Source organism: Pinus tabuliformis, chromosome 5_2 (assembly GCF_031772625.1).
Source record: "Pinus tabuliformis cultivar Carrire ecotype Pingquan chromosome 5_2, CPIR1, whole genome shotgun sequence".
Classification (NCBI taxonomy): Eukaryota; Viridiplantae; Streptophyta; class Pinopsida; order Pinales; family Pinaceae; genus Pinus; species Pinus tabuliformis.
Genome location: NC_142306.1, coordinates 240,776,565 through 240,794,472, shown reverse-complemented (window position 1 = coordinate 240,794,472; position 17,908 = coordinate 240,776,565). Strand labels below are relative to the sequence as shown.

The 17,908-nt window shown below is 36.8% G+C and overlaps 1 protein-coding gene across 1 annotated transcript; it reads right to left on the bottom strand.

Moving 5' to 3' along the window:
- Positions 1 to 513: 513 nt before the first annotated feature.
- On the bottom strand, positions 514 to 15,880 carry LOC149158434 (ubiquinol-cytochrome c reductase complex 6.7 kDa protein-like). The gene is made up of 2 exons (XM_089436215.1): positions 15,566 to 15,880; positions 514 to 868 (listed from the first exon to the last, which is right to left on the bottom strand). The coding sequence occupies exons 1-2, from the start codon at positions 15,695 to 15,697 to the stop codon at positions 809 to 811; spliced, it is 192 nt and encodes a 63-aa protein (XP_089292341.1). The 5' UTR covers positions 15,698 to 15,880; the 3' UTR covers positions 514 to 808.
- Between the last annotated feature and the right edge of the window lie 2,028 nt (positions 15,881 to 17,908).

Here is a 17,908-nt window from a genome sequence, read left to right as displayed (position 1 = left end):
GTACGATTATACTATGTAATATTTCTCCCGAGCCTCTATCCAATTGTGTGGAGTCCTAGAAACTATTTTGCATGATTTGATATTAAAAGTTTTAAAGCAGATACTTTATGGATACTTTATGGTGGATCCATCTTAATGGCAGATGCCTCGCAATAGCCAAAACATCAAAAGAGCTATGAACTTTCAATATACTTATCAATGATCAATGATTCACACAATAGTAATTACTAATAACTACTAAATTGATAAGATCTATAGGACGATGTTTTCAAAGCTATTAAGCAACTGTAATATGCAGAGATGCCAAAAGGTTATAATTATAACTTACACATCAGAGTTTAAACAAGGCAGTTACGAAATGTACTATAGTTAACCTCAAAAGCTGCAGACGGACATCTTAGTAGAACTTTGACAACAGCGTTAATTAGCACAGAAATAAAACTACCTACAAAAACACAGATGACATCAAAAAACATCAACCTCAGAAATTTTGATCCACAGAAGGGAAGAAGATTGAACACTTAAAAGAATTTCTATGATATTCAGCAAAATTGCACCCAGAAGGCAGAAAATTAAGTTACAACTTATTCATCTCAAACTATGCCATTGCTCAATAGTTTGGAGAAAACAGATTTCCGTGACGCTGAAATTAAACATATGGATGGCACTAGAAATGCTCAACAATAGTTGCAGGTTTCCATAAGAAATTCGTCTAATTATTCAGAAGAAAGCTAGGCAAGAAAAGAAACAAAATGATTGTTTCTGAAGTTCTTCATTATTACAATCCTCTATGGAGTAGAAAACTATTCTATGCTTTCTCTTCGTCCTCTGGTTTGGCAGTAAGCTGCTCTTTAATCCAGTCAAATGGCTGCAAAATTTAAATAAGCAAGTCAATTATAATCCCTTTATCAAAATAAGCAATAATTATACTCTATCAATTACTAAAGACAAAAAGTTGGTATCTGTGACATTAACATGTATTTGTAGTTAATAAATCACTTAATACAATTAACAACACAATGACAGTGTTGCTCAATTTAGCATGCCTGCATTCAAAATTCACAGATGCATGCATACAAGTTCAAGAGTTGAGGTCAACCCAAGTTCATCAATTCCTCTCTGAGCAAAAGTCAGTATCCAATAATGTCAACAAAATTAAATCTCCTATCTTGAACACAAGATATTCAATTTCAGGTAAACAAAGCCAAGCCAATTCCTTTCATTGTGGATTTAAGAATCAAGATATCAATATTATAATAGTTGCTTTTTTTAACTAAAATGCAGCTGGTAAATCACTTTGAAGCTGCAGAGTCTTGGAGCAACATATGCTCTTGGCAGTTCTTTATGAGAGAACATTCCATCCATCAAGGCCTCTCAGTAAACAACAGGTACATGACTGTTGACAGTTCCTTAGAAGAGCAATCTGATTATATCATGTATCATCAGTATCTTCAGTTTGCTCTGTTTCTCTTGCTTTTCATTCCTCTCAAGACTGGTGATTCTTCCCTCCACAAATAATATACTTTTTCTTGGTGGCAACCACACTGTCTTCAGCGGGTATATAAATATTTGTCTGGTCCTTTTAGCATCCACTGCCAAGAACTGAAATGGTTAGCCCCAGTACAAACAAAAACTTGTCATTGAACTAATGGGGCCCAAAATACCATAGTATATTTTTGCAATCATCCCACCAATCATTGTCCAGAATCATACCCTCTTCTTTGTGTTGTTTGAACTCTAATTTAGACCAATCACTACTGACAACAGATTGTGTCCTCCAACACCTAATAATCAAAAGATAGTCTCTCATCTTACCACCTTAATCATTGCTATCAAAAAGTATTATACCCTTCTCAGATCTCGAGATAATTATTATTAGGCACCTTTGCCTGATATCCATCCAACTGTCCATTATAATAAAACACCCTCTACTCACTTGAGCTTGTTTAAGGTCTTCCATCAAACGTGGAACTTTTAAGACCCCTTTGTCTAACATTCTTGTTCATGATATATTTTAACCTGGGGTAAATACTAAATATCCAGCCATTCATGATAATATTACACGGCACCTTGTACTAGTGTAGAAATTTCTTCTAGATTCACAAGCTCATGCAATTCATTAAAGCACAGGACAAAAATCTGCTTCTAATTTCAACCAGTGGAAGCCAATAGATCAATGAAAACAATATGAACAAGAAGAAGACAAATAAATGACACATAACACAATAAGTTTTTCTGGGGAAAGCCACAGCTCAAAACCTCGCCTATCTGTATTGCCTTAATCAGAAATATTAGTGAAGATACAAAGTTTGTTCTCACAAAAACAATTCCGCACAAGTATGCTCAACTCTCTACCTCGCAAGCCCGCTATTAGCCAATTTCCACTGCATGCCAAGCCCCTATTTTCCTTCGCAATTCCTAAGATGAATAGCTCGTATTTAAAAGGAATTCATGCTTCAAAACTGCGCAATCCAAACATAGGTCCTTCTCTGATTGCATGCATGTTTACAACTCAGTAAATCATACCACTGATAGTATGATATTTACAACTCAGTAAATCATACAACTGATAGTACATTGTCCCTGCACTCTAGTCTCAACTAGGTCTTTCTCTAAACTGACATGCATGAGTTTCTCACGAGGGAATCTTCAGTTCACTGGAGTAACACTTGTGGATGCACCAGTGCACCAACTGATTGTTAGTCCTCTATTAGTTCCACAAATAGTTAGAACTAATTTAACTGACCATAACTCAGTAAATTGAGTTATCTAATTACAACTCAATTTAAACTCATATTGGACCCCTAAAATTTAGGGAGAACATATACATGACTACAGAAAGACTGCCAACTCAAAATTATTAAGCTAATTAAATTAATTATACTTAATTACAAGTTGCTATGAGAATAGAATTCGATTTTAATTCTCAGTTTAATTCAAGGACAAATTAAACTGGAATTTCTTGTTGCCATTTCTCAACATCATGCAAGTCTTTTAAGGTCTTTTATTAGCCCTTCCATCTTTGGCACCCCTAGTATGACATTGTTATTCCTTATCTATTATAAGTTCGAGATAAATATTCAGGCCCAGCAGCAATGATTTTATTGGCCACCACCTTATAATAAGGACAATGAAAAACATTAACAATAATTGTACTAGGCATTCTTTAATATTAACTCAAAAAATTGGTTCATCTGTCTCCTCCCTACATTGTATTCTATGCGTGTAACACATTTGGATCTGAAGACTTCTCTATACTAGAAGATACCCTTTTTCATCAATCAACAGACTCATTGGAAATTGAGGGGAAACTAAAGTGTAGGGTTTCTTAGCATAAGCAATTGAAAAAGAAGCCTAGTCATTTTATATTTTCAATTTCCAAAATGCAATTTAATAAGGCCTAGCCCCATTACCAATAATGTCCAAAAGATGTTGGTGAACTTGAGTATGACTGCCAAAACCAATGTTCCACCAGTTTGCAGGGTGGGGGGATGCAAGAACAGGGAGATACACAAGACGAATGTGTGAGAGCTGTTAGTTTTTGTAGCTAGGGAGGTACTTCTGCATTGGCAGTGCCTAGCATGCAGAAGTGACAGCATATTTCACTCTCTAGGCACTTTACTTTATAAAGTGGTTTTATAAAGTTAGAAAGTGACTTCTTATATTTAATGACTAAAAAGTGACTTTTTATAAAGTGAGTGTCACTTTATAAAGTTGGGTCACTTCAGTGATTTAAGTGAGCCCAATGTGAAATTACATCATGACCATTGATCTTGAGATGGTGAGATTTTAATCTCAGCCATTGAGATGTGCGTTTACAGATTTTGGTCATTAAAAAGAAATAAAGGAGGAAAGGGAGTGGAAGAGGCACACTTTTTGAGAAGAAAGAGAAACGCTGAGGAGAAAGTAGAAGAAGCAGCTTGGGAAGGGCACAAATCCCAAGGCATTATGCAGCCAGAAATTGAGCATGCATCGCAAAGAAATTTTCAGCATTTATTGCAGGTACAGAAGGCTGTACTGCAGCAGGCCATACAGCAATTAATGCACAGGGCATAGTTTTCCAAGCATAAAATGGCTGGCCCATACTGCATTTAATGCCGATGTTCAGCACACAAATCAAGGGTCCATACATGTGTGTGAGGGAACAATTTTGCCTATTATTTGCTGGAAATTTTGATCAGTTGTATACTTGGAATTTCTCTGTGAGATTATTAATAAAAATTCTTCTTCTCAGTGGTTTTCCCTTCAGAATTTTTCCAAGGGCTTGGCCCAAAATACTTGTGCCAAATGTGTGATGCTTACTGTTTATTTCCACTGCTAAAGATCAGATTTTAGTCATTTGTGTTTCTGCTCATAAAAATCAAATTGTATGTGTTTTGTTTAAATGCATTATTTGGGAAAGTTTTTATTGGAGACAGAAATCATAGTTTGACCAAGTGTTTGACAAAAGTCCTGCAAAGGAAAAATAGCTTGCAGGCAGCAACAGGAGCATCCCCAAAATTTAGGGAAATTCAAGGGGCTGGGGGACACCGGGGTATGTGTGTATTAACTATAAACATGATTCAAATTCAATAATGAAATACATTGGTTCATACATCATAAATGATTCAATGAAATAGAAATAGTAAAATATTGTATACATTGATTTAAATTCATCATTCATTATTCTAAAATCTGACCAGTACTAAGCAAAATAGTATAGTAGATAAATCTGAAAAGAAAAATAGTAAATTGAAATAGCTCAAACTCAAAGATAGTAAAAAATTATGAGTCAAAGACTTGGTCTAAGGTTATCACTGATCAGTATCTACAATCAAGACTCAAAAGTTAAAACTAAAAATGAACAATAGACAATGAACCAATGTTATCAGAACTGGACTGCTGATTAAACCAGTTGACCCCAAAAACTAGGAACTGGAAAAAAAAACATAAATATTCAAATTTTGAAAAATAAAAAATAAAATGTAAATATTCATGTGCATCCAGAGTTGAAACCATTATACACAAATAGGCAAAGTTCCTCGTATATATAACAAGGGTGCATATAACCAAAAATAAGCACAAAGAGGCTCTAAATGGCCTCTATGGTCCAAAAAAATCATGCTACAACAAATACCTACATATCATCAAATCATGGCATATATTGGGGTCTTCATCATCAATATCACTCTCTAAGCATTAATATGAGATAGAAAAAGCTTAACATGTCAAGTCAAGATTTTATTTGAGTGATGGGTACAATTTTACTAGAGTCCTAGAAAGGATTTCAATGATCAATGCCACCAATATCGAGGTACATAGAGGGCTTCGTGCCCTTGATTAAATGCTAGTTCCATACCTTCATACATGATAGAATCCAATGAAAACATTGCAAACCCCCGAATCTTGAAATCTGGAAAATTGTTAAGTCTGCTAAATTTTGAAAAAGATCTAAAATTATATTTTCTTCGTATGAAATTCAATGAGGTCAGAGCCACTCTCAAACATCCTGAGTCAATTAATGGTAATATTAAAAATTTAAGTAAAAGAATGGAAAAAAAAATTAAGGGACTCCCAACACATAAATTATTGTTTTCAAACAAAATTCAGGGTTGGGGGGGGCAGGGCACCCACAAGCACCCCTTCTAGGGAAACATTTCCCCATGTGTCTCCCTAAGTTTCCCCAAAAGGGGGACATGGGGAAATGTTTCCCCAAGTGTCCCCCCATTCCAAGAGCGTGGGAAACATGGGGAGCACACACCCCAAACGGGGGATGCATCCCTGTGGAATATTCGCCAAAACAAGATTTATCAGAAAGATTGAGCAACCAATTCTTTTATTTTTTTTCCTTTGTGTCTTTCTTAACATATTGACTAAGGAGTTTAGGGAAACTGTCCTGCAGATTTCTTGTGGTAATCTTAATCTAGAAATGACAGAGTAAGAGTCTTCCTCCATTTTTATTATTGTGCTAGGAAGATGTAAGAGCATTGAAGATTAGATCAAGGGGTTAGCTCAAGTAGTTGTCACTAATATTACTAAATATTTCGCTAGTTCCATGCCGACAGGCACCCAATTCAAATCCCCCTGGGTTTGGTGCATTAGTCTATTCTGATGGGTTTACTGAGGATCCAACAACTAATGTGGAAGAGCATTCCTTTGGCTTTCCATGAAGAGGTTTTCCTTGGAAAAAATTAGATTGAAGATTAAAAAAGGGAAAAAGAAAAATGCCTAAAATGACAAAAGTTGCAAAACATTCCAAATGGTCAGAAAAATTCAAAAAAACCTATCTACAACTTGATAGTTGAGACTTACTAGACATGAAGTTGCCTCAATCTGTCTCTAGAAGTTATATTTACACAATGCTCCAACAAATAAATCTCAAAACTTCACTCAACCCACCTCAGTCTCCAACTTAGTTGATAATACTTTTCCTTCAACATTTTGAATTTTCAATTTCATTTTCAAGACATTCTGTCAAAAATAAAGTTCTTTGATTCCATCCTGAAACCCATAGTTCTTTACAGTCAAGTATTTGAGGAACTACTCTTTAACACGAAGAGTGGGTTAATCTTGAGAGTTGAAACCATTATGCTTCAATGCATTGTGTGATACAAGTATTCTACTCCACTGTAACAAGATTCAAATACAAATACAAATTTGAATACAATTTGGCTATGAAAAATTAAAAGTACCTTACCAAACAAAAACCAAAAAAAACATAATACGTCGAGAGGCGCTCTCCAACCCAAGTATGGAAGAGATGTTGTAATGTCCTGTTATGTTATATTATGTTATCTAAAAATTTTGACTCAGTCAAATAAAAATAAAATAAAAAACTAAAATTAATAATCTTCCATTGGCGGTTTTTGGGCTTCAGGTTTTGACAACCCGTGGGGTATTTGTTATGATGAAGCCTATTTAAAGGATTGCGGAAATCCATTATGGAATGGAAGACTACTAGCCTAGATCCATCTTGAATCGACTTGATCCCTCTCAGAGCTTGGTAGATCCAAAATTAAGATGGATCTAGGCTGGTAAAAAAATCCAGTATAGCTCTAGTATGGAAATATACACCTCATAGATATGAAAATATGTATTTTGCTCTAAATTTTAGAAGAATTGCAGCCTCAGGAATGCCCAATAAATCAGAAAATATAATATTTTCCTTGAAAATTTGATTACTTAGTTTATGATTACATTTTGGGCTATTGTTTAGGTTTATGGGTCAACATGTATCAAATACATGAGGTATATTCTAATAAAGTTTAACACACTATATTTGTATTGCATAGAAAATTCACCATTTTTCTACTATTGCCAAGGTCACTACCAAATATTCCTATGATCTACTCGTATATTGGAAAGAAGGGCTTGGGGCTTGTGGCCTTTGACTTGAGAACACTTTTAGAAGCAACATTTATCTTCACAAGCTAAGTAGGATGTCAAATACTACTACTAGGTGACATAGGTATCCCTTCTTATATCTATGTTCCTCAAAGGGGCTAGCATTGTTGGCCCAACTACATTAGAGACTTCATTAATTTTAAAGGTCTCTTAGCTCTCTCCATACAGACTCTCTCCATACCCTCCTCCCACTCATCTCCTCCTCCTTAAGCAAGAGGTTATACCCTCCTCCCACTCATCTCCTCCTCCTTAAGCAAGAGGTTAAGGCCATTATTAAAGATAACACCTACAAGAGCTCCATCCAAACATTTTGGATTGCACTAAGCCTCTAAATACAAAGTTGGCCTTCTACTTTCGGCCTTTCAATTATCTGATGGTCTCATCATTCATCCTAACTACATTCAGCACCTTTGGTCACATGGGCTCAGTTTCCCTCTTCGCCATATTAGGGTATGCTCCCACTAGACAAGAGTAGAGATTAACCAGCATATGTTCAAGGTGAGGAACGCACTACAATCTTTTCTCTTTATAGCAGGTGGTGAACAAGGAATATTTTATCTTCATATACTCAACGTATAATAAGATCAGGGGATATATTATTGCCTCTTCAAAGACTCTATAGGAGGTTTAATTGTCTTATTCAGAAATCACAATCAAAATCTAAGTAACTAGAAGCATCCCTTAGGGGGGCCATGTCTATATCCAACATGTTTGACACATGATACACTAGGACACATGCTAAACAAATGCCCGAGATGTGTACTTGCACCTCCAACACCAAGGCATGAAAAGACCCCCCGTGGAACTCTTAAAACACATTTTTTCTTGACGAAGGCAAAAACTTGGGATGTGTTTCCCGATTATATGGATTTGGACAACAATGTTGAGATGGCCTTTAGCTAACTTAAATCTTAATGAACTAGTCAGTGACAATCACTTTTGATGACAATGATCCTCTTGAGGGATCATTCCCCTGCCAATAAATGTATACCTTGGATTGTATATGGGGGATGAAAAGGGGGAGGTTAGAGAAGAGAGTAGTGGTAATGGTGGTGATTCTAATGATTCTGACATGCAAGAGGACTACTTACAGTGACAAGCTAAGAGATTCATCAATCTACAATTCTAGTATCTACCTTATTTTGTATTTACCATTAGCATTCCCACTTACAACATAAGTGACTCAATATCTATGTAATACGTTTTCATTTTGATGACATCAAATGGCTTAATGAAAAACCATAGTTTACAATTCTAACTCCTAATCTAGTATCTTGTGTGTTTGATCATCATTAATGTAGTAACTAGTTGTATCAATATTTGTAAATGTTCTAGTTTCTAAAAGATTTGGATCTTTGTCTATATTTCATTTTTGCGCACGTGTGTGTGTAAAATGCAACACATTTATCTACACGTCTCGTGTCAAATATTTGTATCTACATGTCCTTTGTGTCCCATGTTGTTGTGTCATGTTATTTAGGTCAACAATATATTGCCTTATCTCAAAGAGGTTGTTAATTTTAAGCATCATTCGCTTCAAATATTTCATATTCCAACAAATGGGATTACCTATCTCTTTTGTATCGTGAATACTAATAGAATGAAGAAGCTTAAAGCTATGTGGATACTCAAGATGGCAACGTAGACCCACCAAAGACTTCCCCCTCACCTAAATTACAAAAGTATTGCCCATGTTTTGAAATGTAGACTATAAACATGGGAATTCCTTAGCATTTGACCCATTCTAGTGGACTAGTTCATGGTGTGTTACCAGCTTCCTCAATTCTATCAGGCATTCACAAACCTTGGTCATTGGGAGTGCTTCCTCTTCAACTATTATTGAGAATATTTTGATGCCACTCAGGACTACTCAACCAAGCCCTATCAATCTAGACCATTCTCTTGAGGACATTCTTTAACAAGCAATGATAATGTTGTTGTTCCTTGCTTCTGAAAGGAGGATTAGCTTCTTCCCTAAGCTGCATGATATGAGGAGATGAGAACACACTAGAAATGTGACCCCTCAAAAATTAGGAAATGGGGAAATGCAATGTGCATGTGTGTGTGTGTTGTGGAGAGATAGATATATAAATATATATATATAAGCTTTGTTTCTTTGACACATTTGAATAAACTTGCTAGATAACAAAAGAAACAAGACTAGATGCTTACATTTATGTATGCCAATTGATCAAATTCATTGTCGTTCACTTCCAAATTCTAGCATTAATGGTCCAAGACAATGTTCCACCAAGTTTCCAGGACAAGCGATTGTGAGAACGAGGAAATGCACATAGGGGAATTGTGAAAGCACCCTTGAATTTTCAAGGAATTTAGGGGAGACCTAGGGGAGGGTCCTTGAGGTCCCTCGCATAGGGGTCCCCATCTCTAAAAATATAAAAAATAATAAAATCCCAACAATCACAATTCATCCGACGCAAATTCATCATTGTGTAATGTAAATAGTAAATAGTAAAATAGTACTACATTCAAATTTGTAAATGTTATAAACATGATTTTTGTTCAAAATTTAATTTCTTGTATTATTAAGAAAGCATTCTTAGTAGCTCTAAGGGTTAGCTCAATTGGTCGAGTACCCATCATTATAGCACCTTTGCTATTGAGAGGTCACAGGATAAACTCTCTCCACATTCTCAGGTTTAGGCTCCATGGTTGAGCTGGCAAGAAGTGATCCCTTTGGGTGGATCTGCTTGGTACAAATATTTCGTGGGCACAGCAATCATCAATCTCAAAGGTCTGTGAACCACATAGAAATAGAAAGCCTTCTTAGTTATGAAAACAATTAAAATATTGATTTCTTTTTCCCCCTTCTGAAAATTTGTGGGTAGGGAGGGAGTTAATTAATCAAAAAACCCTAGCTCTAGTTCTATTCCTGTGAACCCTCACTCGTTGTCTGCTTAGCATCAAAGATGAATTTGTCCTCCAACAAAGGTCATCCTCCTTCGAACATAGCAACCTTTAACGCTCCAGTTGTGGCCCAAGTTAGGCCCAAAAAGCCCCTGCCATCCAAGTTTGCGAACAAACTCAATGAAATCCCAAAACTCATTATCCCCTCTCAGTTTCGTGTGATGGCTCTTCGTCCCATTGAAAGGGGATTATTGGTCAACTTACAGGTATTTGCCCATCTCCCCGTTCTCTAGCCTCGTGGATTGAAAAAAACTAGAAGCCACTAATTAAGGGAAAAATATTATTATCCTTTTGTGGCAAAAGCTTCTTCACCTTCCTATTCAAAGAGAAAAAGAACAGGAATCTCATATTTAGAAGCAACCCATACTTCATGGGGGCTCAAGGTTTATATCTAAACAGTTGGAACCTAAACTTCAAACCAAAAAACGACATTCCACTAACAATCCAAACATGGGTGAAACTCCCCCATTTCCCACTCCACTATTGGAATGAAGATATATTTAGGAAAATAAGAAATGCCTTGGGGCAAAGTACATAGAGTTGAGCCTAGAGATGGAATGTTTGCATGCACAAGAATCTGTGTTGAAGTGGATTTGGAAAATGGTCTCCCTTAAGCTATTCAACTCTCCTTAGACAACTAGTCTTTCCTTCAACAAGAAGATTTTGATCAAATTCCCTTCAAGTACAAGACTTTCCATGAATACGACCATTTTTCTCAAGACTGCCCAAAAAAGGTCATGGAAGAGGCATAAGCAAAACAAAGAGATCCATGAAAATAGCCAAAAGGAAGAAACAAAGACAAGAAATACCGCAAAAACGCTAGCAACCATCTTCCCTACCCCTCTCTTCCATCTCGTCATCCTCCCAACATAATCCTCCGCTACCATTCCAACAAAAATTGCCCCCACGTCCCCTTAACAATAAGTTTGAAACATTTAATCAATATAAAATGCATGAGGATAATATCCTAGGAAATATTGAAGGTAACAAATTGGAATAAATGCCACCATTGGAAGATGCTCCTCTTCAAAATTCGGGGACTTTTTTTCTCCCTTCTCGAGAAGCAAGTCTAGCAACTTCCAAGAACATAGGGACTCCTAGAGCTAGCATAAGTATGGTATTGCCAAAGCCCTACCCAATAGACAACTAATCAGAGGATGAAGCTACCAAGGATACCGCAATCAACAAATCGATCAAAAAACAAGGGAGAAACCAAAATAAAGATAAAAGGGAAGAATGAGTAGATCAAGGCAAAGGAATGGGTAGCTAATATACAATAGAAGGTTGTTATAATAGAAACACTAGGAATTCAAAGGGTAACACAATTCCTTCCATGGGGGGAAGCTCCAAAAACAACCAGTGAATGATGAAAGTCATCTCTTGGAATTGCAAAGATTTGGTGAGTGAAGACAGGTGGAACAAGTAAAGGACTTATTAAGAGAAAAACCCTCAAATTCTTCTGATTTAGGAGACTTAGATGGAGGAGAAAACAATCCTCCAAAAATGTAGGAAAATATGGCACAACAATGAAGCAAAAGTAATTATTTCCAAGGGAGCATCAGGAGGAATTTTTAAAATGTGATCATCAACTCATTTCTTACTTTTGCAAGGGTTAACTTCAATGCATTGGATTGCAGTTTGCCTTCTCCATATCTTGTCAAGTAAGACAAGCAATTTTGTAAGTATATACATGCCAAACATATATCATGAGAAAATTGCATGTTGGAGCACTCTATCAAACTTAAAGGGCTCCATCTAAGAGGCCAACAACATTTTTGCAAGAGATTTTAACACTACCTAGGAAAAGAAAGGTGGCTTTCTGATTAGGGATCCATTCAAGGAGAACCTAAAAGACCTTATATCCTCTCTTAACTTGGTTGACCATGAAATCTATAAAAGGAAAATATACTTGGTCAAACAAAAGAATAGGTCTTGGACACATAGCGGCGAGACTAGATAGATTTCTTGTGTGTATCTCTCTTTAAGATGAAGAAATCTCTCCCTTTTCTCAAATCATTCCATGGTCAAAGTCTAATCATAAACCTATATCCATATCTTTCACTCATTCTGAGAACTATAGCCCCCCATTCCTTTCCAATACAACCCTCTCTGGATGCAGAGCACTAACTTCATTAAATTGGTATCACGGAGTTGGAATCAATGGATAGTAAGATCGCTAATTTATATATGAAAATAGAAGATTAAAAAGGTAAAATAGGCTCTAAAAAGTTACACCAAAGAAAGGCAAGGAAGCCATCAAATCTTTAAAGGTCAAGAAATTATGGAACAATAATCATCTACTGAAAGCAAATTGATAAAGAAACAATTTATATTTCAAAAACTACAAACAAAACTAAGAAATAAAGAGGATGTATGGAGACTTGAACCAAGAAGTATTTGGTCGAAACCAAGGGATAGAAATACAACATTCTTCCACATGAAAACCAAGTGATGAATATGAAAAAACAATGTCAACAAAATTTCTACTGCTAAAGGGGAGACTCTGTCTTCCTATGTGCATATATAAAAAAGGAGGTTGTCAAACACTTTGCTAACCTATATCAAGAGCAAACACCATGGAACAAGGAGGCAAGAGACAATATGTTGGAACATATCCCCAATCTACTAAGCCAAGAAGAAAATGGGCAATGGATTAGAACAACATCAGAGAAAAATGTATGGAAGGCTCTAAATTCTTTTGACTCAGACAAAGCACCTAGACCAAACAAATTCTTTACACACTTTTACAAATTTTGTTGGAACACCATTAAGAAGGACCTAATTAGAATGATAGCATATGTCCAAAAATACTCAATGAATGAAGGAGGAATAAACTTAGCGTTTTTGGCTCTAATTCTGAAGGAGGTCAACCACTGCTTGATAGATTTTGGCCCATCTCATTATGCAATATCTCTTACAAAATCATAACAAAAAACATTGCAAACATAATAAAGCCCATTCCTTCCAATCTAATTTCAGAGAACCAAGCAAGATTCATTCATAAAAGACAAATCATAAATAATATTATTTTGGTTCAAGAGGCAATCCATTCTAGTAAGTTTTGAGGGAGAAAGAAATGATATGACCAATGCATTCAACAAAGTCAAGCATAACTTCCTTTGTGATGTACTTCATAAGTTTGGCTTGTGTGTTGAGTTTGTAGCTTGGATCTCAGCTTGCATCAATTCCCCTTCGATCTCGTTGTTATTAAATGGTCACTCAACAAGTTTTTCTAAGCATCTCAAGGTCAAGCATAACTGTCCTTCATAAGTTTGGCTTGTGTGTTGAGTTTGTAGCTTGGATCTCAGCTTGCATCAATTCCCCTTGGATCTCGTTGTTATTAAATGGTCACTCAACAAGTTTTTCTAAGCATCTCAAGGTCAAGCATAACTTCCTTTGTGATGTCCTTCATAAGTTTGGCTTGTGTGTTGAGTTTGTAGCTTGGATCTCAACTTGCATCAATTCCCCTTGGATCTCGTTGTTATTAAATGGTCACTCAATGGGCTTTTTTTAAGCATCTCAAGGTCTCCGTCAAGGATTTCCTCTTTCACCACTTCTCTATGTTAGTTTCTTTTGAATCCAAATTCAGATTTAGTGCATAATAAAATATGTTCAAAACAAAAAAGAAAATTCAAATATGATATTTATACACCAAGCATGTTGGGTTCTTAACCTAGTCTTTAAAACAATGAAACCAATCACATAAGCGATAGGACACATTTTTACCCTAGAAACTCCAATGTGGAGTTTACCAGCAAACTTGGGCTTTATTCAATTTCTGAAATATGGTAGTTACAACAAGGGAATTTTCCCAGAAAAATTACAGCAACAAAAAACTCAATATTTTCCCTATACAGCCCTACCCAAAACAACTCATGCAGCCCAAAGAAATTGATGTATGGCCCAACTGTATGATCCAACAAATTCAGCTTGTTCGGCCCTGCAAATTCGTGGTTGTACGGCCTAATATTTTTGCCCTGTTAGCTTCTCTTAAATCCTCCTATGCATTGTTCCTATTTGTTGTCAGTTCGACCCTCAGATCTTTAGTTGAATGCTCAATCTCTTTTGTGCCAAATTGAACGCCCCCTCAACAACTCGATTTCCTCTTCCTACAACGACTGACCTAATCTCCAAAGGAGATGGAGAGATGAGATTGCTTCTCCACTTTGAGAACAATGGTCACAACTTAATCTGTCATTGAGCACCCCTTTTCCAGGGAGATGCCCAGAAGCACCCATTTTATGGGCAATGCGTAAATGCACACCTTTCTAGGAGGCACCAAGGAATCCTCCATTTGAGGAAATGTGTCCCCACATTGGGAAACATTTCTCCACATTTCCCCAAAAGGGTGACATGGAAAAACATTCCAGGAGGGGTGACATGGAAAAACATCCCCTCCTGGAAGGGTGGGAAACGTGGGAGCACACTTGGGTGACGCAGTGGTCCAAGATAGTTTATCTGCCCATTCTATATCAAGCCCGTTCCAGATAAATCTATCTAGTTTGAATTAAAAACACAAGGTTGCAAACAATATTGATCAAATGTTCAAAACTCAAATGTAACACGTGCTTAATAGGCAACCACAATCTCAAAGTGGCTTCTGTGGTCTGCACAGACCACTTGAGACTTTTTACTCACCACGAGATATCAGCTTACGATCGTGTTCATAGTACTCCGGATGAACCAATGCACTCTCCAAAATTGCAAATCACTTTCCTCGCAGCACCCCCCGGCCTTGACCATCCCCCCGCCAACTAAAAACAAAGGGAACCAGTAAATGCACTAAAAAGAGAGAAAAGGAGAAGAGGAGCCCCGCTATAAGGTCTATAGAAGAATATAAGTCAATAATTATTGGCTCGATTAGGCTTGGGGATGGATGTCTGCGAAGACGCCTTTTAATGGGTTTCCGTCTGCAGATCTACCAGTATAAATTCTCAACAATAGGAATTTTAAAAATTAGAAAATATCCTACAATATGCAATGTGTTCAACTTCCATGGATCAGACGAGCACTCGGAAAGAATACCATCATAACACAATGGTATCGGTGTCTACAATCATAACTGCAGACTTGAGACTGAAAGGTCAAAATCAATGAATAAGTGTAATCAACGAAAAAATGTACATGTATCCAGTCTCAAAGAGACTAAGCCATTGGACAGACTCTAACCCTAGCGCCTACATAAACCCTAGGTGTTAAAGGGCGCATGTTCTGAAGCTAAAGAAACCCTCGTGAAAAGAATAAAAAGGAATACCTGAATCATCCAGAGAGCGGCGGTGCCGGCAGCAACTCCCCACATAGCAGCGGCTGTGATGTCTGAGGGCTGCGGTCGAATCCTTATGGGTACAAATTTGAGGAGTGACGATCCACCTTTGGCGCCTGCCATTCTCGTCTCCTCGTCTCCTCGGCTTTTGTCTGTGCCTCTTTCCTCCAACGGCAGTCTCGGCAAGAGCCTCGTCTGTCCCTTGCAACCTTCAATGCTTTGATACTTGTCCCTTTAGCGAAATATAGACTGACAGGTATGTATAGGGAAGGACGCTGGTCATCCAGGACACGGTTCTTGCCACGCTGGACACCACGCATTATCGCTCGGGACCGTCGATTACGGGGTACTCAAATCGCCCCATTTCCACCTAGTACTTATTTTTAAAAGAGAGTCAAAGATTTATATTTTCTTTAAAAAATTGAAAAATTTTAATTGGGATTGTTTTAAAATTTCCCAAAATTCAAAAGATAAAGTTTTGCCATAAAGTTGGAATTTTAATTTTGACAATGTGTCTATTAACTTAAGGAAAGCTCCAAGGGTTAGCTTAATTGGTCGAGTCTTCGTTGTTAAGTGCCTCGCCGATCGGGAGGTCACAGGGTCAATTCTCCTCGACGCCCTTGGGGTTAGGCCCTACTAATCTCACCAACGAGCTTTAAAAGATTCTCTTGGGGTTGTTCTGCCCAGATTTTCCCATGGATGTAACGGCCACCTGTGAACCACATCATAAAAAAACTTAAGGAAAAATTATCTAGAAAAATGGGGTGATATAAATGCGCCTATCCCATGTTTTTTGATTGTCTATGAGCGCAAAGAAGGATGTTAGTCATAAGGACACACTTCTTGCACCACATATTATCATGGATTTAGAATGTTTCTCATTAATTTAAAGTGGAAGTGAAGGCCTATCTTTATCCCATAATTATTGGGAGAGCGAATTCTAAATTTTAAAACGAAGACTCATTTTTATTTTATAATTACATGGAGAATAATGAATTTTAAAGGATTAGAAATTATTTTTTTAAATGTTATATAGTGATATATTCAAGAAAAGGGAGGGAAGTTGAGTAAGTATAAATATATATTTGAATGGTGATCTAGGTTTGAAACTCTAGTAATCGTGACCTTGGCCTACACACTAATGGCAACATCAAGTCATCAATCACCACTCCCACTTATCCTTGTGATTGCTCACCCTCATTACCTTGTGCACCTCCTAAGTGATCTATTTCTAACATATAATAGTGGTGTTTTCAATGATCTCCCTAACATCATGTCCCCTCTCCTTCAAAACATAGTGTCAAATCTCCCCTTAGAATCTTAGATGGGACATCCCATCACCTTCTCTTATAATGGCCCTTTGTCATCCACATAGACCACCCTAGAGAAACTTAACCAACCTATGCATTAACCTTTGACAAAATTGCTCTTAAATTTCCTCCCAACAAAGCCAATGTGCTCCCTATCCAAATGGGTCATACCAGTAAAATTGAAAAAGCATTATATATAATCCTAAGGGGACAACTCAATCGGTGATCGAAGTAATGTGAATCCTGAGAAAACTAAGAGATCCAAGGTTCACATCCCCCCAGTTGTGACCCATTTTACAGAGAGGAGTACAAGTTGTAGACCCCCAAAGGTTTTATTAGTAGTTATGTGTTAGGCGAGCTAATGGGTTCCTTTGGGATACAAAAAAAAAACTATATATATATGAACAAAAGAGTGGAAAAATGAAAGAAGATATAGACACAATGCATCATGCCAAGAATTGGAGTGATGTGTATCAATACACTCAAGGAAGATGTAAAGAATGTTACACCTTAATACTCTAGTAGGGCATTCATTAGAAGTTTTAGTGGGGACCAAAGCTCTTGGAAAAAGCCATGAAAGATTGGGTGCATGAAAAGTGGACCAAAACAATGTTTTATGCTCAAAAATATATATGGGATCTAGGGGCTATATGACCATTTTATAATTAACATTGAAGGGCCCTATTAGCACAATGCACCATGTTTATATGTACACAAGTGGATCCCTAATTTTGACCCTGCACAAAAGAGGATTACAAAATTCTAATTTGGGTGAAGTTACCAAACCTACCACTATATTATTGGTTACAAGTAATTATGAAGCAAATGGGAAACAATATTGGAAAGTTTATAAGGATTGATGAGCATAATTTGGATATGGAAAACCTTGTTATTGCAAAACTTTGCATCACAATGGACATGAATAAAGGCCCTCTTGAAGGCATATGTTTAAACTATGGAAGCAACTCACATTAGTAGAGGCTTGATTTTGTTAATGTACCATTAGATGCATAATTTGCAAAGA

What these genes read in the sequence shown, in the direction of transcription:
- LOC149158434 (XM_089436215.1), bottom strand. Translation starts at nt 15,697, where the DNA reads ATGGCAGGCGCCAAAGGTGGATCGTCACTCCTCAAATTTGTACCCATA. An exon ending in CCGCTCTCTGGATGATTCAG is followed by an intron (nt 869 to 15,565) that starts GTATTCCTTTTT and finishes TAAATTTTGCAG; the next exon opens with CCATTTGACTGGATTAAAGA.